This window comes from Paramisgurnus dabryanus, chromosome 22 (assembly GCF_030506205.2).
Source record: "Paramisgurnus dabryanus chromosome 22, PD_genome_1.1, whole genome shotgun sequence".
In the NCBI taxonomy this organism is placed as follows: Eukaryota; Metazoa; Chordata; class Actinopteri; order Cypriniformes; family Cobitidae; genus Paramisgurnus; species Paramisgurnus dabryanus.
Window position 1 is genome coordinate 25588217 of NC_133358.1, and position 23011 is coordinate 25611227.

The window sequence follows — 23011 nt, forward strand, 5'->3', positions numbered from 1 at the left end:
GTGAAGTGTCCCTTTAAATGACACAGGAAAAAGGGTAACACTTTAGTATAGGGGCCAGTTCTAACTTTTAACTTATTATCTTACATATTGGCTGTTTATTAGTGCTTATAAAGGACATATTATTGCCTTGTTCTGCATGACCATATTGTACATCCCTTAACCCAAGCCAATACCTAAAACTAACGGCTACAACAACTACCTTATTAGCTATTAATTAGCAGTAAATTGGGAGTTTACTGAGGCAAAAGTCATGATTAATAATCAATAAGTGTTCCCCATACTAAAGTATTGAACACGTTTAGAAAAAGCAAGTCACCAAGGAAAGGAACCAGCTGAAATACACAAGTATTTAGAAAGTAATTATATTTCCTATCTGTGCAAATTTACTTTATGTGTAGTCCTCCTACTATAGTAAATTATTAATTATTGCACATTATTTCAAAGAAAAGTTTGTTTTTGTTAAACTATTAGCACCGTCATGTCCTTGCATGCCAAAAATCCCATACATACTATTTTAGGTTAAATTCATTTTTTTTATTTAAAATACATGAAATTACATACATGTAGGTTAGTGATTCTCAAACTTTTTTGCTGTGCAGCCTCTCTTGTCCCCAAAGAAAACGTATGGCAATGACACAAAACATTACATTAAACAAAACATAATAAATTATGGTAGCCTTATTTTTCTGAGGTTTAATTACAGAATTTACAATAAATTAATTCATTTTATAAAATGTCATAAATCTTACAGCCCCCAGTTTCAGAACCACTGACATAAAGTCTGTTTTATAAATACAGGGACAGCACTTATTTACAGTGTTTATTATGTATATGAAACACAATAAAGGACATCTGATCTGAAGGTTTAAAAAACATCATCCATATATTTGATCCATATGTTTCAGCACTTTCAGTAAGTATTAATGCGGCAAGTAAACACATCTTTGTTTATTTGTTCATAGCATGTAAGAATAATCATCAGTTTAAAAGTTCTTGATTATTCCTCATAAACACAGTTTGAAAATATACAGTAAAAATGTTATAAAGTCTAAAAAAAAAAACGTTGGAACCCCATTGGGTTGGAACTGAAAATAGCCTGGGTTGTTTTAACCCATTTTTGGTTCAAATTAAAACCTGACCTAACACTGGGTTGAAAATAACCAAGCAAAAACATATTTTAAGATACTGCCATCTAGTGGTGGTTTTGTCACATTTGATCACATTAAAACTCTTTTATATAGCAATGACTTCAAGTCTTTTGACAAAAAGTTTTTTCTATTAAACAACAATATTGGCAGCATTGACAAACAAACACATTTTTATTTAAGTGGATTTTGTATAAAAATGTATAAAAATATTGGATGCAATTATTATTAATAATTTATTAAAATCCTCACTTTCTAAACCAAAAATAATTAGCTAACTTTAAAAAAAAAAATTGGGGGAACTCATTTCCTGACAGTTCTTGTGGAAGACTGACAGTCTATTAATGTTCACTATTGTACGTCATGTCAAAGAGCATCTATCAGTTCTTTGCAGTCATTGTAGAAACGGCGTCCTAAAAACACCACAAACTTCATTCCCTTACTCAAAAGCACAATGATGACAGAAAATCACTGATTGGTATCAACCCACAAATGATAAAATAAAAACATAAGCATCATGCAAAGGGTTAATATTATACTGGCCTTTAAAAATGGAAATGTTTTAGCCATAGACAAAAATAAACAAATAGCTTTTGTTCATAATAACGTTAATAATACAATAAAAAGTAAAAAATAGCTTTTATCCAGCGAGGTTATCTGTGACATGTTGGGATTTGTTAAGCTCGGCCGATTCCAACAAGAAGTGCTATCAAGAAGGCCAGGTTTCCCAATATATACAAGACAAGCAGGATCACTTCAGTGTTCATCTGTTCATTACACAAAATAAAAATACGTATCACTTAAGTACATGAAATATTACACTCTTAAGAATTACTGTGATATTTGCTGAATTTATAAATGAAATTCCCACTTACCATTCCAAAAGAGCAAATGGTAGAATCTACAACAAAAGGCACAACATCATCAGCAAGTTCATAAACTTTTATTCAAAAATAATTCTTATTTTAATTCCTAAAATTGCTATCTTTATACAGTAATGCTTGATGCAATTTACCTTTTTTAGTGGCACGCATGTGCAAATCTTGAAAGATGTACATCAGAGCCTCCCATGCCACAAAACCTCCCATAACCCCCAGCATCCACCCCTGTTTGTCTCCAATAAGTGCCAGACCAGTGAAGATCGCTGCCACTGTGAATGATAAATACATCAGATTTGTGTTTTGTTTTCTTCATTGATGTAAAGTATGTCTGATAACAGGACTGAGTGCGGTTGATGTCGTACCTGCGAGACCTTTGATAGCCAGAGCGTTGAATGAATGAGCCCAGTTGAAGATGAATCTCCTGCAGAGGATTATATCACAGTAAACCCTGAACTTTTCTTTCTCATTTGATAAAAAGTGAATGATTTCTTACCGTTCGTGTTGCGGGTCACAGCGTAAAGCTGCCACTATAGGCTGAATTAAAGAGAGAATCATCACCAAACAGCCCAGCACCGGATGAGCTCCCTACAAACACAGACGAGACATAAATGACTACATGCATGTGAAACTTCTGACTAACACTGTCTTGCAATGTTTATTAAATAAAAACAGAATTTATGTAGATTTTTATGTTTAAATACAAATTATTCTTTGATAAAACATATATATAACTATATTGTGGCATAATATTAAATATATACAATAAATAATAAAGCATCTTTGCTTACCCCGGCCCAATCCTGGGCATAAGAAAATATGATTATAAATGCAATAGCTGTGGCAATAATCGACAGGGACATCAACGTCACGTGAGCCTGTGAGACATGAAATAGTAAATTATACATTTTAACTGTTTTCTTTAGAAGTTTAGGAATGAATCATTAACAGCTCTATCTTAATAAAAACAAATCATTTAAAGTTTTATAACTTTTCTAACTATAACCATGGACCACAAAACCAGTCATAAGGGTCAATTTTTTGAAATTGAGATTTATGTATAATCTGAAAGTTGAATAAATAAGCTTTCCATTAATGTATGGTTTGTTAAAATAGAACAATATTTGGCCGATATACAACTATTTGAATATCTGAGGGTGCAAAAAATATATTGATAAAATAGCCTTTAACGTTTTCCAAATTAAGTCCTTAGCAACACATACAGTATTAAAAATGATAAATACATTTTTGGTATATTTACAGAAGTAACATGACAAAATATTTTTTTTTAATTTAATATCCTAATGATTTTTGGCATTAAAAAATTTGATAATTTGACCCATACAATGTATAGTTGGCTATTGCTACAAATACACCCATCTGCCTTAAGACTTTTTTGGTTTTGTGGTCAAGGGTCACATATGTGGAAAATTAAAGTATCACCCATACACCTTTTATTACCTTGCTTATCTTAACTGCAAACATTTATATTACAGAAAAGCAAAGAAATATACCCACCCTTACACTAGTTCAATAAAATCTGAGCTCTTTACTCCCGGTTATGTAAATTGACTTTGTTAATGAGCTGATTTGTTTGGTTTGCAGGTCTCATCAGCAGGACATTGTCCTTTAATGTAGGTTTTCTGCGACCTCTAGGGGGCTCTTGTGGTACTGCAGGGGTTATTAATTAACGCTAAAGGGTGAAGTTCAGCTGAATGTTTTATTACCCCTTCCTCATTAAATGTATGAATAAGTTGATTACTTTTGACATAAATAATAATTATTATATTATATAGATATAGCAGATATGTTATTAAGAAATAGTTCACCCAAAAATGAAAATTCTGCCATCATTTTCTCATCCTCATGTTGTTCTAAACCTGTATGAATTTCTTTTTTTTTTGATGAACTTAAAATAAGATATTTTGTTAAATGATGGTAAGCACACAGCACCATTGACTTCCATTGTAGGAATATAACATCTGATCAATATAAATCATGCAAGTAAATGAAGACAGAATTTTCATTTATGGGTGAACTATCCTGTTATAACAATAATTTTAGATTACACTCAAGTTACTTACAGTCAACATACATAACTCACCAAAAACCAGAAATCTTTACCACAACATCCTCTCCCTTTGCCGACTGCCTTTAAATAGCGCGCTATGAGCATACCAACACTGCCTGTGGTCATCCAGGCGATCAGCATCAGGGCACCTGGACAAAAGCAGCAACATCAGGACCACAACAGTGATGATGCCTTACATGTAAAGGTATTTAACTGCTGCCTTTCGTTTGGACTTTTTTACTCTTAATGTCATTCTTACAAAGTTTTTCGGCAGGACATTTGGTCTTTAATCCAGAGGATAGTGATGAGGATAGATCATATAATGATTTGGTTGATCCAGATAAAAATAGTTTAAATTTAAGATCGAGTGATACATGTCATTATTATAATGAAGTTGAATTTAATGCACGGCTCAAAAATTATGAGCAGGATATGTTTTCTGCCTTTCATTTGAATACCCGTAGTCTACCTAAAAATTTTGACTTATTTATACAGTTTCTATCAACCTTAGAACATCAGTTTTCTGTGCTTGCTTTGACTGAAACGTGGCTGAATGATGACATCAAGCAATTTTACTCTTTACCTCAATACAATGAAGTACATTTATGTAGGACTAATAGAAAAGGTGGTGGAGTTTCTCTTTTTATTCATGAAGATTTTGAATTTTTAGAAAGGAGAGATCTGAGTATTCATTTATATGAAACTGATGTAGAAGCAGTTTTTATAGAAATTCCAAAATGTAGGTGTTTTCATGGTCAAACTGTAATTATTGGTTGCATTTATCGACCACCTGGTAATGATATTGACATCTTTAATGAGGCTTTGTCCTCTATATTGGAGATTATAAGTGTTAAGAATAGGACTTGTATTCTTCTTGGAGATTTTAATATTGATCTTTTGAAGCATGAATCAAATTCCTCTTTGGAGTTTTTAAATACAATTTATTCTTATTATTTCTATCCACTTATTGATAAACCAACAAGGATAACATGCTCATCGGCAACTTTAATTGACAATATACTAACTAATCATTTTGTACATTCAATCACATCAGGTGTAATGCTTACTGATATTTCAGACCATCTCCCTGTATTTCTGCTTTTTACAAATTCTCACCAAAAAAAACAAACCCATAGTATGAAACATCGTAGACTTACTTTTAAATCTGTTGAGTCTTTTAAAAGGTTACTTGCTGAGATATCATGGAATCATGTCTTCGGACATCAGGATGCCGAAAAAGCGTATCAGACATTTATAAATACATTTTCATCTTTGTTTAATAAATGTTTTCCACTGGTACAAAGCAGAAGTAAAAACAGGGATATATCTAAGCCATGGTTTACACCTGCATTAAAAAAATCTTCTATTAATAAAAATAAGTTGTATAAAAAATCCCTCATTAGTCCCACACCTTTAAATATTGCTTATTATAAAAAATATAAAAACAAATTCAGCAAAGTTTTAAAGGAGGCTAAGAAAAAATACTTTTCTGAAAAGTTGGGAAATTCATGTGAAAATACAAAAAAGACCTGGAATATTATAAATGAATTATTGAATAAAAAACAAAAAACTCGAGAAATTCCAGTTCAGTTATCCGATGGTATCGAGAATTATGAAAATCCCATCGATATAGCAAACGGTTTCAATGATTTTTTTGTGAATGTTGGTCCTTCACTGGCAGAAAACATTGTGAATACAGGAACATTTAATTCACAAATTTTTGATTTGTCTATTCCTTGTTTAAATGAATTTGATCCTCCAACTCCTAATGAAGTGCTTGAAATTATATTAAAGATGAAAGATACAGCTCCAGGGCATGATGAAATTAGAGCTAGTCTCATAAAGAAAGTAGTTTCCTCTATTATTGAGCCTGTAACTTATGTTCTCTCTTTGTCACTCAAAACAGGTGTTGTACCAAGAGATCTTAAATTAGCTAAAGTAATTCCTTTGTTTAAGTCTGGGAACTCACATTTATTCAATAATTATCGACCTGTTTCACTTTTACCTTTTTTTTCTAAAATACTTGAAAAATTAGTTTATAAAAGGATATTAAAACATTTAATAGAAAATTCGATCTTATATGATCATCAGTATGGTTTCAGAGAGAATATGTCTACAGAAATGGCTCTTTTGCAGTTTGTTGACAAAATTACAAAAAATCTGCATGAGAAAAATAATTCTATTGGTATATTTTTAGACTTGTCGAAAGCATTCGACACAGTAAATCATAATATTCTTTTAGCAAAATTAGAAAATTATGGTATTAAAAATACAGTTTTAACTTGGGTACAAAACTATTTGGAAGAGAGAGAGCAATTTGTTTATGTTAATAATCTCAGCTCAAGTAGGGGAAAACTTTTATGTGGGGTACCGCAGGGGTCCATTTTGGGACCTCTATTATTCCTAATTTATATCAATGACTTAGGAGTTGTCTGTAAAAAGGTTATGCCACTTATGTTTGCAGATGATACATGTCTTCTATTATCTCATTCTAATATTGATACATTAATAAGAGAAGCAAATGAAGAATTACAAAATATTTCTAAATGGTTTAAAGTTAATCAACTTTCTCTTAATATACAAAAAACTAATTTTATGATTTTTAGTACAAAAAACAAAGGAGATTATCAAGATATTGAGGTATCAATTGATGGTTTTAAAATTAGCCAAGTGAATCAAATAAAATTTCTAGGTGTTATTGTTGATCAAAAACTAACCTGGAAATATCATATTCAATATGTTTGCAGAAAAATAATGAAATCTGTTGGTATATTGAGTAGAATTCGCTCTTTAATTGATATTTCATGTATGAAAACATTATATTACAGTTTAATTTATCCTTATATTTTGTATTGTAATATTGTTTGGGGTGCAACATGCCAAACATATTTAAATAAGATTTTATTAATACAAAAGAAATTCTTAAGAATAATGAGTAACTCAAATAGATTGTCATCATCTGCTCCGCTTTTCATAAAATATAATATCTTGACAATATTTAATGTTAACATCTATTGCATAAACATCTTTATGTATAAGTATGTGAATATAGCAAAAATTATGCCCAGAGCTTTTAAAAACTTTTTCATGTATTCTTCGGATGTTCATGCCTACACCACAAGGCGCTGCAAAGATTTTTATCTTCCTTTTTGTAGAACTACAGCTAATCAATCTACACTAAAATACAGAGGGCCTTTCCTATGGAATCATTTAGATTCTGTATTAAAGACTAAAATCACTTTGACCTCTTTTAAAGGAGAATTGAAAAAAATGTTAATATACAAATAAGTTTATTTTGTAAATTTGTTATATTGAAATGATTTATGTATTGATTGTATTGTCTTGTTTGATCATGTAATAGTATGTTTCATTTAATGAGATTTCGGGGAGGTGGTTTTATAAGACCTTAGGGTCTTCTCACTCTCTCCCGCACAGTATATTTTTTTTCTTCTTTTGTTTCCTTTTATGGATTTATTAAAGTTGTATTTTAAATGTGCAAATAAACAAATCAAATCAAATCAAATGATGTTAAACAAAGTCACTCTGTCATGATATACTCACCGTGGGCTTTAACAATAGCTGGAAATGGTTCACTGGCGATCACTGTCGGATTTACTAAATCAGCTTTGGCTTGGCTGACAAATGTTGTTGTGTGTACCTGAATGCTACCTAGATGTGAGAAAGTCCGCGGTTAAAGGAATAATTTACCCAGAAAAAAATATTTAAAACATGATCTCATACAAAATGCGTAATTTTTGCGCCAAAATAACTGTCTGTCATTGGTTGGACAAACATGTATCTCATATTAATGGAAACAAATATCATGTAGCTCAGTTGGTAGAGCATAATGTTCGCAGTGTGAAAGGTCATGGGTTTGATATCCAGGGAGTATACACATTGATAAGATGTATAGCTTGCAATGCACTGTAGGTCGCTTTGGATAAACATGTCTGCCTAATGCACGCATGTAATCGTAGGCCAATGTTTTGACAGTGCCACAGGAGAAAAAGCAATCCAAATAACCAGCAAGCAATTTTGCATTTAAAAAATGTCTAACAGCCATCAGAAGACAGCCCAGACGTCAATGCTGTCAGTGAAAATTGAATAGATGTCTAAACATAGGCTAAAAAATCATCCTTGTAATCATTGTTGACTTTGCTAAAATTATGAAATATTATACATCGGCAAAAATGTCATGTAACTATATTCAAGTTTATTTTGGCTAGAAGAGGGTTACTTATAGCCAGATTATATCGAGTCTATAGTTAACCTAGACAATCAAATGAATATGCTATTGTTTGCTGGGTGGTTACTGCTGATCTGGTATACATTACGCAGTGATATATACATTAAAACACAATAGAAGCATCAAGTGTCTACAAAACCGAACATGACACTTATGGCTGCACAAACCTTGACTGCTGGGTCCAGAAGCGATCATAAGGTAATATTGGCTGACAGACGCTGCTCTACTTGCCGTGCTGATGGCGTTACGAGACGTAAAAGAGCAATTCAACACTCCATTTGTAATCGATGTCTGGATATCAGAGACATTCCCCTATAAATCAAACACAATATATGTGAATGAATGATGATATATAACACCAACAAAAGTTTTGAAGGATGCACAAGAGTAATAAAGTACCAGTGAGAGAATATTTGGAGCCCTTGTTCCGGTGGAAAATGCATGTTGCACTTGGGGAATGCCATTGGTGTCTTTACCACATATATAGATGTCATCATTGCCCTTGAAGTTGAAAGAAAACAATTTGTAAAACTATATGAATGTAATATGACTCTCGAAAAAAGACCAAGCCTCTAGGACGACATAATGGTTTCGCTGAATGTTTGTTGATGAAACTGGATGCTGCTGACAAGGAAAGTTTTCTGGATAAGAACACAACAGATGACGATACAAATCTCATGTCTCACGAGATATTTAATATGTACTGTACTGTACGACACCCGCAGCTAACATTTAGTCGAACGAAAACGTACCATTGACTGGTCATCTGAGAACCCAATCGCGACGTATCCGCTACCAGGGCCGACTATTTGCACCTGCATTTCTGACTGAGTGGATCCCGCCTGAACCGACATGAAGTAACAGGCAGTGTTGGTAGTTGGGTCGCAGTTGTCAGGCTGACTGAAACAGACTTTGCTGACCCCACACCCAGACTTTGTTGTAGGGACCTACAACATATACAGAAATAGTTGAGTAAACAAGAACATAGAAATAGCAAGCCTATAAAAGCAGATACATACTTTTGATGTACTTATGGTTTGGACTTCAGTAACAGGTGTTGATGTGCCCGTGTTTGTTATCGCAGAGCTCTTCACACCCACCCAAAAAGTTGACACAGCTTGAACAAATGTTCCACTGAAACAAAATAGTTTTTCATTTAAAATTAAAATCAAGTATTAAATTAATCAAATCATTGAATAAAATGAGAGTTGAATGTATACCGGAACTCTACATTGCTGAGCTGTCCAGATGTAGGGGCCTACCATTTAACTTGAATTGATGACTTTCCACTTCCTGATGTGTGAGAAACTGCACTATTCTGAAGAAACATAAAACAAAATAAATCATTTTGATAAATTCTTTGTCTTTGACTGTTTGTTTTATAATTATGTACATAAACTCACAGCTACTCCGGAGCAGGTGAGTCCTTGTGCTTGAGAGTTTGTAACGGTGAAGGTGCCACTCGGTGTGTTCGTTCCCGCTTTATAAGCTTGTAACATGAAGCCTTTAAAATTTACTGATCCGTTTAGTGTTACTGAAAACAAAAACAAATCAGTGTCATGATAATCCCTTCATAAAACAACATGCGTGAACTAATAATAAGCCTATGCCATGACCAGCATTTGCACATTGGTGACGAGATTACTGACAATAATTACTGACGGTTTCACAGGCGAGGCTTAAAATAAAAATTCTGTCATTATTTACTCATCCTCATGTTGTTACAAACCTGTATACATTTCTTTGATCTGATCAACACAAAGGAAGAAATTCTGAGAAATGTTTATAACCAAACCATTCGTGGACCACATTCCATTGTAGGAAAAAGGAACACTACGGAAGAAAATCACGAAAGGTTTGGTTACAAATGTTTGGTAAACTTTTTGCATCGATAAAAGCTCTACACAGCTTTTGATGTGCCACATTTTCTTAAACATTGTAATCCAAATGTGTAGTTTTAAATTATGGGATTTTATATATATATATATATATATATATATATATATATATATATATATATATAAAATGTTTTATATATATATATATATTATAAAATGTTTTAATTTTTTAATTTAATGTTTTAATTTTTTTCTTGATATATATATATACTGTATATATATATATATATATATATATATATATATATATATATATATATATATATGTCAAGAAAAAAATTAAAACATTAAATTAAAAAATTAAAACATTTTTAATGAACAAGTATAGGACAGGACAGTGGACATTCAGAAAAAGCATTTTTCTTTAAAGAGTACTTTTATTACTCTGTATAGGACTCAATGGGGCTGGGCGGTTTCCCAAACAGGGCTTATCCTAGTTTCAGACTAAAATAAATTTTTGAGATGCCTTAACTTAATATAGCCTATAGGCCTAACAATACCATCATTGTTTTGTCTCAAGATGTACACAGCAGCACATGGTATTGTTTTTCTTTAGGTTTGTTTGTAAACAATGTAATGTCCTAATATGACCAAAGCCTAGTCCTGGATTAATCTAAACCCTGTCCGGGAAAGATTAACGGATTAATGGTTCTGCATTGTGTGTATAATTCATTCAAGTCATCCAAACGATAAAATTGAAGTATATTTTAGACTTAGCCTTAGCAGTACATTTTTTAAATATAATTGTAACTTTTTCAAAGTACTCTAGAAACATGCCAACATTATAGCTCTGATTAAAGATTTACAAAACGATTAAGTAAAATTGCTGGCTGGCCACCTGTTGGCCACTGACAGGTCCAATTTAGCCTACTAATGATGTTGTTCATTAAACATATTTACATGACATTTTCGTTTGTCGAAAAACTAATTAACCATGTTTTTTATTAAAACCATAGTTTTATAAATTATATAAATTATATAAACACATCAAAAACCATGGTTAAATTGCATTCAATGTCTAACGACCCCTTTATCACACATAGCCTACTGCTGAAAACACAAACTGAATAAACAATTCCAGCTCACGCGCACCTGTGATTCCCTTTCAGTCGGTCACTACGACGTCACGTCGTGACCGACGAATTGGGAACTCGCTTAGAGAGACCAATCTGCTTCGAATACTACTAAAACGCCAATGAACTTGGCATTGAGATATTTGCATAATGCTGGCGCCGCCCCGCCAGGTGCGTATATAAGCAGCAGGTGCAAATAGGGAAATTAGCTTTTATTCGCTTCGAAAGCCTGCAGTATCTGCTACTGAGAAGCTACTCTACTCTGTTGGGATCTGATTGCTGAAGTTGGTTGTACTAGCAGTACCACAGCGGACGCTTCGCTTATTCCACGGCTCTACATCTGTTTATTGTTTTGAGTTTAGTGTGTGCGTTGCCTTCCTGTGCGCTCATCAACTAAGCATCTGAGTGAATTTCCCTAAAAGAGTGATACGAGAGAGCTTTGTGCCTTGTTAAAGGCAGCCACTCTCTCGTATATCCGGACATCAGCGTCCTTTTCAGGATGGCTTTTCGTCCGTGCGATCTTGGGTGCGGCAAATACATGGGTCCGAAGGACGGTCACGAGCGTTGTCTTTCGTGTTTGGGCATCGAGCACGCAGAGGCAGCGTTCGCTGGGGGTAAGTGTTCTCACTGCGAGAGCATGTCCCTTGTGGATTTGCGGAGACGGTTGTCTTTCCTCCGGGAAAAGCGCAACCCTCGTCATGCGAGTGCTGAACGCCGCCACGGTGCGGCTGTGAAGCTCTCAAAGGACGACCTCCGCATCACTGTGCTGAGCCGGTCGGGGGATTCGTCCTCATGCTCTCAGCCTCCTCATCCACAGCCGGTTGATGTGCCTATGGAGACTTCAGCGTCGTGTTCTACGATGTCTCTAGAATCCATTGTGCCTCCCTCCGGGTCCACCGACGCCGCAGCATCCGAGGGTGGGCCTCCTCCCCCTGACGTGGACCCCGACGCCCTTCCTCCCTCTGGTCGGGTTGGGACGCCGGAGTTCGATCCAGAGATGGTGGCCGTGCTCGCTCGAGCGGCGGAGACCGTAGGGTTAGAGTGGGTTCCCCCCCCTCAGCCCGAGCCGTCCCGCCTGGATGATTGGTTCTTTGGAGCTGCCCGGGTGTCACAACCCTCTCCACCGGTGCCTTTCTTCCCCGAGGTGCACGAGGAGCTGACTAGAACCTGGAAGTCGCCGTTTTCCATGAGATTACGGCCGTTTCAGCCCTCCCCCCTCACCTCCCTCACCAGCGGAGCCGCTAAGGGTTACACGGGGATCCCTCCCGTGGAGCGTGCTGTCGCGATGCAACTGTGTCCGGCTCACGCTCCCTCTTGGAAGGACCGCCCAACCCTCCCCTCTCGTGCCTGCAGACAGTCCTCCGGTTTAACGGGCGCTGCCCACCAGGCATGTGGAGAGGCGGCTTCAGCCCTGCACGCAATGGCGTTGCTGCAGGTTCATCAAGCGAAGGCCTTGAGGGATCTGCACGAGGGAGGACACGACTCGCCTGTCCTTTCGGAGCTCCGGGCTGCCACTGATCTGGCTCTTCGCGCTACGAAGGTGACAGCGCAGGCGATTGGTCGTGCCATGTCCACGATGGTGGTCCAGGAACGCCACTTATGGCTATGTCTGGCGGACATGTCGGATGCGGAGAAGAACAAGTTCTTAGACGCTCCCGTGTCCCAGGCTGGTCTCTTCGGCGAGTCGGTGGAGTCTTTTGCCCAGCAGTTCTCCGCCGCCCAGAAGCAGACGGAGGCGATCGCTCAGATCATGCCCCGGCGCAAGCGACCTGCATCTCGCCCTCCAGCGCCGGCGGCCCCGTCTGCTCCTCGCCGAGGGCGCCCTGCGGCGGCTGCCTCCACCCCCCCCACTAGAACATCTTCCAGGCCACGGAGGGGGAACAGCCGTCGGCAGCCCGCCCCGCCCGCCCCACCCGCTTCCCGTGGTAAACCGAAATCGAAGCGGCCCTGAGACGGGCGACCTGGATTCGGATGGGATCACTCTACGGGAGACGGTGATGGCATCGCTCCCTCCACCGGTAGAGGGCCGGGTGGAGAATCTTTGGTTTCGTTTTGTTCTGTTCCGCCGGCTTCTCAGCCGGCACCCACAAAACCACAAAAAGAGTGCATTCCTATTCCTTCTCCAGGTCTCCAGAGGATCGAGAGAGATGTGAGCGGGCATTTACGTGCTCTTCCTCCCTCTCCTCTGTCGCCAGCGGGTGTCCTGAGGAGTTCCAGCTCTCCGCTGAGGAGACGGGACCACCAGCACCCTCCTCGGAGTCTGTGCTCTCCGCTGAGGAGACCAGACGACCGTCACCCTCAGCGGGCTCAGGTCAGTGTCACACACACATACTGTAGATGCTTATGCTGTCACAGCAGACGCACCGGCAGTCCCACCTGTCTCGCTTCGCTGCCCCACCGCGGGTACTTCGGTAGTGTCGTTAATTCTCCTCGTACGGTGCCTGGGTGCTTGGCTTCAGTTCCCAGCCCGTTTCGTTGGGTTTTACGCACAATCCGCCTCGGTTACAAGATCCGGCACACCCCAAAATTCTCGGGCTTTCATTTCACTGTGGTGAAAGCGCCCGATGCACATGTACTGCGTGCAAAGGTCGATGTCCTGTTGGCGAAGGATGTATCGAGCCGGTCCCTCTTACCGAGATGATGATGATGATAGGGTTTTTCCAGCCTTTATCTCATAGTACCCAAAATACGCGGCGGGTTACGATCGATTTGATTTACGCACCGGCTCTACAAAGGTGTTCTTTTGGACGATAACGCCGAGGCTCGTATTTCAATATTCAGATCGTTTGCAGCCTTAGACCTGTAAGACGTGTACTTTATGTGTCCATCTCCCCTCGCTTTAGACCGTTTTTCGCTCTGCGTCGTGGGGTGGGCATATTAATACTAAGTACATCATTCGAGCTGTCTCTCTCTCTCCGTGTCTCCATGTGCTAGTCACGGCTTTAAAATATCAGAGAGAGGGTTGTTCGCATTCTGCTTTTATGTACGTCGACGTATAATAGCCCGTTCTTGGCAGACGTGCGCGAACACAGAGTTAATGCTTCGGCATCTCGCTCGTTTATGTCTTCAGGTCGACTGGGAAAGAGTCCTTTGCCCCGTGCAGAGGATCCTTTTTCTCAGTATGGAAATTAGACTCGATCGACTAAATGGCGTGTTTTACAAGAGCGCGCAACCAGTCAGTTCTGACTTGCCTCGGTTTAATTCGAGGGAAGTACGCGGTCCCTCTGAAACAATTTCAGAAGCTCCTGGACATATGACAGCATGCTGCGGCTGTGACACCGCCCGAGCTGCTTCATATGAGACCGCTTCAGCGTTGGCTTACGATCGAGTCTCGAGGAGAGCGTGGCGCACCGGCATACACCGTGTAAACATTACACCTGCGTGTCATTCCAACTTCCCCGTGGTAGACCCGGCATTTCCGATAGACAATGCCCCCTGAAAGGTCTCCTGGCATTCTGTAGCATGTATGCCCTTAGCACGGGATGATCGCCACGTATGACGGGCTTGCAGTCTCAGGGGTGTGCATAGCACCCCAACTGCCGCGAGCGGTGCGCTGTATATCTGGGACTTGTACGCTCCGCTATGGAGATGCGAGGGAAGGATGTATTAGCCGACACCAATAACATTGCGACTGTTGCGTTATTTACCGTTAAGGCGGTTTTGCGCTCTCGTCACCTGTCGCATCTCGCTCGTCATCTCCTCCTTTGGAGTCAGAAGCATCTGAGGTCCCTTCGTGCCATTCACATTCCGGGCTCGCTCAATACAGCAGCGGACGCGCTTCTCGAGCTGCGCGCCCCGGCGAATGGCGACTCCACCCCCAGACGGTCCAGCTAATTTGGAAGAAGTTCGGTTGTGCGTAGATAGATCTGTTTGCGTCGCCGGACGATACCCACTGTCGCCTATTTTATTCACTAACCGAGGGCAGCCTCGGTGTGGATGCGTTGGCACACAGCTGGCCTCGGGGGATGCGCAAATACGCATTCCTTCCAGTGAGCTTAATCGCACAGACACTGTGCAAAGTCAGGCAGGACGAGGAGAGCCTTTTATTAATCGTCCGTACTGGACGACTGGGAATTGGTTTTTCATAGTTAATGCTCCTCGCGACAGCCCTCCCTGGCGGATTCCCCTGAGGAAGGACTTTCTTTCTTAGGAAGGGGCACATTGGCACTCGCGCCCCGACCCGTGGGATCTCCATGTATGGTCTTTGAGCGCGCGCAAGGTTTAGGTGATTTATCGCAAACGGTATCTAACACCATCGACGCGGTTTGAGCACCGTCCACAGACGGGCTTACGCGCTTAATGAAACCTTTTTCGTCACCTGGTGCTCTTTGCAATGCGAGGACCCCAGAGAATGCCCCATTAACATTGTGCTTTATATCTTCAACATAGGTTAGATGGTAGGCTGTCCCTTCGCCATTAAAGTTGATATCGCCGCTATTTCTGCTCGTCACTCACTCACTTATCAACGGCAGATCAGTTGGCCAGCATGATTTGGTTATTACACTATAAGAGGCGCTCGCAGGCTAAACCCCTCGCGCCCTCCTTCTATTCCTCCTTGGGACCTGTCCATGGTGCTGAAAGCCCTTCAGGCCCCCCCGTTCGAGCCTTTGCAGTCTGCGAGTCTGAAGCTTTTATCAATGAAAGCTCTGACCCTGCTAGCTTTGGCCTCAGTGAAGAGAGTAGGGGATTTACATGCATTCTCTGTTGACGACTCGTGCCTTCAGTTTGGTCCTGCTGCCTCAAGCGTAACATTGAGGCCCAGACCAGGCTACGTGCCCAAAGTTCCCACCACTCCTTTCAGAGATAAGGTGGTGAGCTTGCAAGCGCTGCCCCCGGAGGACGCAGACCCAACCATGGCTTTGTTGTGCCCCGTACGCGCACTGCGACTCTACGTGGTTCGCACGCAAAGCCTCAGGACCTCAGACCAGCTCTTTGTTTGTTATGGTGGCCAGCAGAAAGGGAAAGCTGTCACTAAGCAGAGGATGTCTCATTGGATAGTTGATACTATCGCCCTGGCTTATAATCTTCAGGGTATTCCTTGCCCCTTTAATTTGAGAGCGCACTCCACACGGAGTGTTGCCTCATCTTGGGCTTTAGCTCGTGGTTCCTCGCTAACAGACATCTGTAGAGCTGCTGGTTGGGCGACACCTAATACGTTCACTAGATTTTTCAGTGTTCGTATCGAGCCTGTATCCTCTCGTGTTCTTTCCTCACCAGGGGGAGCACGGAGAGCAGTCTCGCAGGTCGGCTTGCAGCCTCCAACTGATGCTTCATAACTGTGTCAGTATGGAAGGCCTTCAGAACAAAAATGCGTAATGGTTTGAATTGTTCTCCTCCGCTGCCCTGGCAGCCTTTGTTGCGGAGCATTGGCTGTCAGCCTTTCACTAGCTGTATCCTCGCGAACCTACGTGTCTGGCTCGGGCTCCACATTGTGTCCCACCGGGTTCCATTGTGAGTATTTTTCCGTGGGGTTAATCCTACTAGCCCACGTTTCCCTTAGCAGAGCACTGCTTTGCTTACACAGCCACGGCTGTCTTATTTCCTCAACTACGGTTGACTTTCGCCCACCATTAGCCCTTAAGACGGGTGGTGGCTTCCGCAGCGTTCCTATCCCGCTCAGGTAGGGCGCTTCCCAGTCGCTGGCACTTCTGTGGGGTTAAAGGAACATCTAGTGCCCGGCCTTCTGCCTTAAAACCTACCTCCTCCTCCTTAAGTGGAACCGGAGGGCTTTTACGCAGTCACTGGAAGAGGTCAGCCCCTAGTGGCGTTTTGATAGGGATTCCCAATTCGTCGGTCACGACGTGACGTCGTAGTGACCGACTGAAAGGGAACGTCTCGGTTACGGATGTAACCCTCGTTCCCTGAAGGAGGGAACGGAGACGTCACGTCCCGTCGCCACAGGTGCTGCCACCTGCTGTTACGGCCGGTCACACTTTCCGGCTTTCTCAGCGAATAAGAAGCTAATTTCCCTATTTGCACCTGCTGCTTATATACGCACCTGGCGGGGCGGCGCCAGCATTATGCAAATATCTCAATGCCAAGTTCATTGGCGTTTTAGTAGTATTCGAAGCAGATTGGTCTCTCTAAGCGAGTTCCCAATTCGTCGGTCACGACGTGACGTCTCCGTTCCCTCCTTCAGGGAACGAGGGTTACATCCGTAACCGAGACGTTTCATCGCCACCGTTGAAGCTGGACGGCGACGCGGTAATCGTGTACGGAGACGGGTTGGCCTGAGGAGAAGACGAGTGATCTGGTACCATATCTGAACAAGCACGGCTGACTTTTCCATCAGAATACATGTGCACAGTGCCAACACAAGCGGACAGCAGGATATAAAGCAGCATCTTACAACAAGAGTACTTAGCCTAATTAAAACAGCATCGTAGCTTAGCCTATATCAACTTAAAATAATTCAAATGTATTTTAAAACAACAATTTCTCCGTAAAATATCCGTGTGTGTACTCCTCCGTGTTTGACTCACAATACAGTTATTTTTCCCTCAAGCTTGTCTGTCACGGTGGGCGTGGCTGAAGCTACCTGAGCAGGTAACTGATGCCGTCACGTAACGCAGTACACAATACGCCCCAAAACAAGAACCCTTGAGAAAATATGTGACCCTGTCTGTAAAAACTCACTTTACGGTTTTAAAATCCGACAAAATAACATTCTGTGAAAATATAATCTTCATATCTTTAATACTGCAAGTAAGGTCATATCAAAGATTGAAAGCAATGTAAAATCAATGAATAAAATCAAACGTTGTTGCTTTTATGTAGCCTACGGTATAGTTGCTCAAAAACAATTCAACGAAGTGATTGCCAACCAACACAGTCTACCTACATGATTTATTGCAGTCACAGGTGTTTCTATAGTACTTTAGAAAGGGTTTCAATGCACCTCACCCAATCATGATCAAGGATCAGAAGTAGGCATTTGTTTTGTGTGTGTCATACGTAAATAGGAAGTCGTTTTAAATGACAGGGAACTCTGTTAACTTTCCTTGAATTCTACCCGTCTCAAATTTCTAATTTGATTCTCTGAACTTGTATTTCCCAAGAATTTCATTTTATCGTATTGACGTCAGACTACCCTTTAGGGTATTAATTAACTTAGATGAGTCGTTTAACCCATCTGCCTGCTTTCCATCCCCATTAAAATCTGACCAATGTCCTAATATGCACCATTTATAGATTTGGTACGAATATGTGTCTTTGGTATAAATATGCACTCTTTGGTACATCTGGGGACTAATATGAACTCTTTGGGTGCAAATGTGTACTTTGTGAAAGGGTCAAACCAGTTCTAGTCGTACATTAACTACAGGCATGTAATATTGTATATAAGGCATGTACACAGTTTTATTTGTAAATGCTGTGTATCAGACTTCATAATAAACACTTTAAGGTGCAATGGTATATTTTTCCCATGAGATTTTTTGTTATTTGATTATCATCTCATCAAGAGAAGCAAAAAGTTGAAGTGTTTTAATTACACCTGCCGTATAGCAGGAAGTGAGACATGTTTTGTGCAGACTTATTAGCTTGCTGTAAGTGGTTTCTATTGTAACATAATGTAAAGGTTGAACAATGAGCTTTTGTTGCCCTGTGGGCATGTATGTCACCATGACTATGCAGAAATACTGCTTGTTACGTAGAGTTAGTCAGAAACATGACATGCTTTTAATAGATCTTTAAGAGTTGTAAATAAGTTTCAGATGACACACACTGTCAGAAATAAAGGTTTTAAATTGTACCTTTTCTATTCCTGGGGTGGTACCCTAAGGTACCTTTTGGGGTACATTACTGTACCTTAAGGATCTGTTGTGTACCTTTTTTAATACCTTAGGGTATAATATTTTACCCCAAAATGTACAACATTGTATACATAGTGACAACAAATACACACATACATGATGACATCAGAAGGATTTTACTACTTGCCACCCAGTGACGTATAGGAGAAGGACATTTGATTGGACAACAGTCAGTGCAAGATGAGTCATTATTATTTTAGTACTAGCATCACCATCACATATTTTGTTTTCATTGGCTAGGTAACAAATTATGAAGCATATTGTGTTGAATTCAAACCAACTCATCACTATGTCTATAGTGTCTTCCATAATAAATACTGAACAGAGGACTTTATTGTACTATAAGTATCATAAGCAAGATCATATGTTTTCCTTACAACTGTCCCAGGTGGCTGTGGCTCACAATCATCTGTGGGATACATACGAGATACATGGCACATTAGGATATCTCTACAATCTGGCAAGATGTCACAATATTCCTGGCTCATGGCAATTATACCATGCAGACACACCCTGACCAAGCAGGTTGGGGATCAGACCGTGGCGCATTGTGCCAGCATGATGATATTTCTGTCAAACAGACTTTACAACTGCTATAAAAAAGCTTCTTATCATTTTCTTGAAGTAACAAATATTTAATTGTCCCTTATTTTGTTGTCCCAACCTTACTTTCTTAAGGTTGAAAAAATCAAATGTGAAGTTGTAACACAATAAGGTTGTATTTGTTAATGATTAGGTAATGCATTAGCTAACATGAACTATCAATGAACAATACTTCTGCATCATTTATTAATCTAAGCTCATGTTAAATTCAGCATTTACTAATACATTTATAAAATCAAGCGTTGCAAATGTTAAAGGCGGGGTGCGTGATTTTTGAAAAAACTTTGGAAAAGGAAGTCGGGCCGACTACCAAAACACACTTGTAGCCAATCAGCAGTAAGGGGCGTGTCTACTAACCAACATCGTTGCCTGGGTTGCGTATGTGTGGGGCGGGTCTATCAACAGAAAATCCAGACTCTAGGGGCGTGTTTGTTTAGGTGATTTCAAATGTCAGCATTAGCTTTCAGAGATCATGCACCCCGCCTTTAACATTTATTAATGCACCATGAACTAATATGAATAAATGTATTAATACATTAACCAAAATTAATAAAAACTATACTGTTCATTGTTTGTTCATGTTAGTTAATTCATTTGCCAATGTTTATTATTATAACCTTATTGTAAAGTGTTACCAATACAAGTCTAAATACCGACATATCACATGCTCACACATGATCATGAGGTTTATTGTTATCTCATAATAGGACAAGTATGATCACTGGCAAACTGTCATTATATTCTTAAGGAAACCGGTAAGACCTCTTGAGAAATTTTCCAGAATTGCCCTTAGGAACAATCTTAAAAAAACTTCCTGGCATTTATATTATAAACAATTTCATAAACTAAGCCAGGATAGTTTAGCATATGAAAGATGCTCGCCTCAACATATCGTCTCGGTTACGAACATTACCACGGTTCCCTGATGGAGGGAATGAGACGTTGTGTCGATGACGACAGTATGGGGTGTGCTCTTGAGAGCCATTCTGGTCTGACTTGTATATAAAACGCCAATGAAATGGCATGGTTGGTATTTGCATACCAGTCTCCGCCCACACTTAGGTGTATAAAAAGAGAAGCCGTTGCACCATTTAGTCACTTGTGTCTGAGGAGCTCGATGCGGCTTGCGTCAGCGGAATGGGGCAGCGTTGTGGCATGGAGGACAGAATGTCTTGTTCCCTCCATCAGGGAACCGTTGTTACATACGTAACTGAGACGTTCCCTTTCTTTCGTCCACTTGATGTTGTGTCGATGACGACAGTATGGGGAAAGGGTACTACGGCAAGAGAGATGTCAGGCCGATGTGTCAAGATAACATGAGAGTCACTCGGTTCGAACTCCAGGCACTCATCGGAGACAGAGTACCTGCAGGTCCCCTACCCTCTTAATAGAAGCGAGCACCACCAAGAGAGCGGTCTTCATCGCAAGGTGAGAAAGATCAGCTTCTCCCAGGGGCTTGAACGGAGCCTTCTTAAGGCCCGAAAGGACCCCCAAGAGGGAATGAGGTTTGGTCTAGGTGAGTTTCACCTCCTCAGGCCTCTTAGGGACCTACAAACCAGTTGATGTAGTGATAGCTCGGAGTACCAGGTCTGGTTGGGCCAAAGGGGCGCAACCAAGAGAACCTGATGGCCCTCCTTCCTGACCTTGCTCAGAAGCTGAGCAATGAGGCTCACTGGGGGAAGGCGTACTTCCTGAGATGGCGTGGCCATGTATGAGCTAGGGCATCCATGCCAAGGGAACTCTCGGTCAGGCACAGTGGGCAATGACTGTTGTCCGGTGAAGCAAACAGGACCACCTGGGCTTCCCTGAACATCTCCCAAATGCCCCTGACCATGTTGGCAGGTTACGTCTCTCAGCGTAACCTGCCATGAGAGCACGTCGCTGTATGATTGAGGTCGCCTGGGATGTGAGTGGCATGTAGAGACTTGAGTCCACTTGAGTGACTTCACAACAGGAGGCGTCAGGCGAGCTGTGACATGCGGCGTGAGCATATTCTTTATTTAAATATTTGAAATGAAACCTCAAATGTTATCATAGCTATAAGGTCATTCTTAATGTGTGCTCTCTTTGTACTTTCCCTTGTTCTAATAAATCTCTTCATCTATCTGTTCAAATATCTGACTATTCACCTCAAGCTTTATTGTAAGTTCGGTGACAACAGTGATTTGAACTCCGATAAACATGCGGTTTCATCCAGCAGGCAAAACCATAACAATGACTCTTCACATTTTTTTTGTCTGACATTCACCTCATTCCATTTCGTTCACATGCATGACACTGAAATAATCTAAATTTAGACTTTTCTTAGCTTATTATATAATGATCTCCATATAATATTAATCAATAAGCAAATCTAAACGCAGAGCAATATTCGTAATCACTACAAATGGGTATAACTACTATTGTAAGATATTTAACATTTTAACAGTGCATGCAGTATCTTTTTAATGTGATAACAACTAAATGCATTAAACTGATGAAATAAAGTTTTAAGCACAAACTAAGTATCAGATTTTTAAAGCATCTGTCCAGCCCAACCCCAACACACCTGAACCTACTAATCAAGTTGTTCATGGCAACCTAAAAAATATGCTTGAGATACGTAGGCACATTTACCCCTTCCAAAAATCAGAAAGAAACACAGGTCCAGGACCTCGATCGGTTTCAATGTTGATCCATTTTTCAATCAATCATATAATTACAGATTAAATCTTTGCAAGCAAACCAGGGCCGCCCCCGATCATATCAAACATGTTTGTGGAAGTGTGGAAACAACCTGACTGCCTTAAATACACACTGCCTTAACACACCTGTAAGTGTAAAAAGCTAGTAGCAAATGTAAACATTTACAATAATAACAAATGTGTCACAATCTTTATTTATATACATCCACTTTACCATCCGGTGAAGTGAAGCGTTGCCTCTGTCATGATGGACAATGATTTATAAATCTTATAGTGTGAGCATGTTTAAGATTTTAGTGAAGAAAATCGGTTAAGATATATCGGTCTTTATGTGTGTGCTGCAACCAGATTTTATAATAGGACTGGATAAAAAAAAATTGTAACATGAGCCTGGTCTCACTGTGCGTTCACACTGCCGCTGTAGAGAGCGTCAAAGTAGTTGGAACCGGCAGCGAGTCTTGGACCGTGTGAGCATCAAGGAGAGTTAAAGCAACACTATGTAGTTTTTTTACCTTTAAATAATGTCTCCAAAATTATTTCAGTGATAGAACAACTTTTAACTGGACAAATTGTACTGTTGCTGCAACCTGAGCAGCCTC

At 40.1% G+C, this 23011-nt stretch overlaps 1 protein-coding gene across 1 annotated transcript; it reads right to left on the reverse strand.

Moving 5' to 3' along the window:
• Positions 1-1070: 1070 nt before the first annotated feature.
• LOC135740621 (putative ferric-chelate reductase 1) lies at positions 1071-9496 on the reverse strand. The gene is made up of 12 exons (XM_065259083.2): positions 9437-9496; positions 9093-9287; positions 8740-8841; positions 8508-8652; positions 7656-7787; positions 4128-4243; positions 2815-2901; positions 2520-2611; positions 2389-2447; positions 2161-2295; positions 2021-2046; positions 1071-1912 (listed from the first exon to the last, which is right to left on the reverse strand). The coding sequence occupies exons 1-12, from the start codon at positions 9494-9496 to the stop codon at positions 1823-1825; spliced, it is 1239 nt and encodes a 412-aa protein (XP_065115155.2). The 3' UTR covers positions 1071-1822.
• Between the last annotated feature and the right edge of the window lie 13515 nt (positions 9497-23011).

Bases quoted from the DNA above. Each gene is read 5' to 3' on its own strand.
- LOC135740621 (XM_065259083.2), bottom strand. From the start codon at position 9,496: ATGAAAAACTATTTTGTTTCAGTGGAACATTTGTTCAAGCTGTGTCAA. The intron at 4,244-7,655 runs GTGAGTATATCA...GCTTTTGTCCAG, and splicing joins AGCTATTGTTAAAGCCCACG to GTGCCCTGATGCTGATCGCC. The intron at 2,448-2,519 runs GTAAGAAATCAT...AATCCTCTGCAG, and splicing joins TGTGACCCGCAACACGAACG to GAGATTCATCTTCAACTGGG.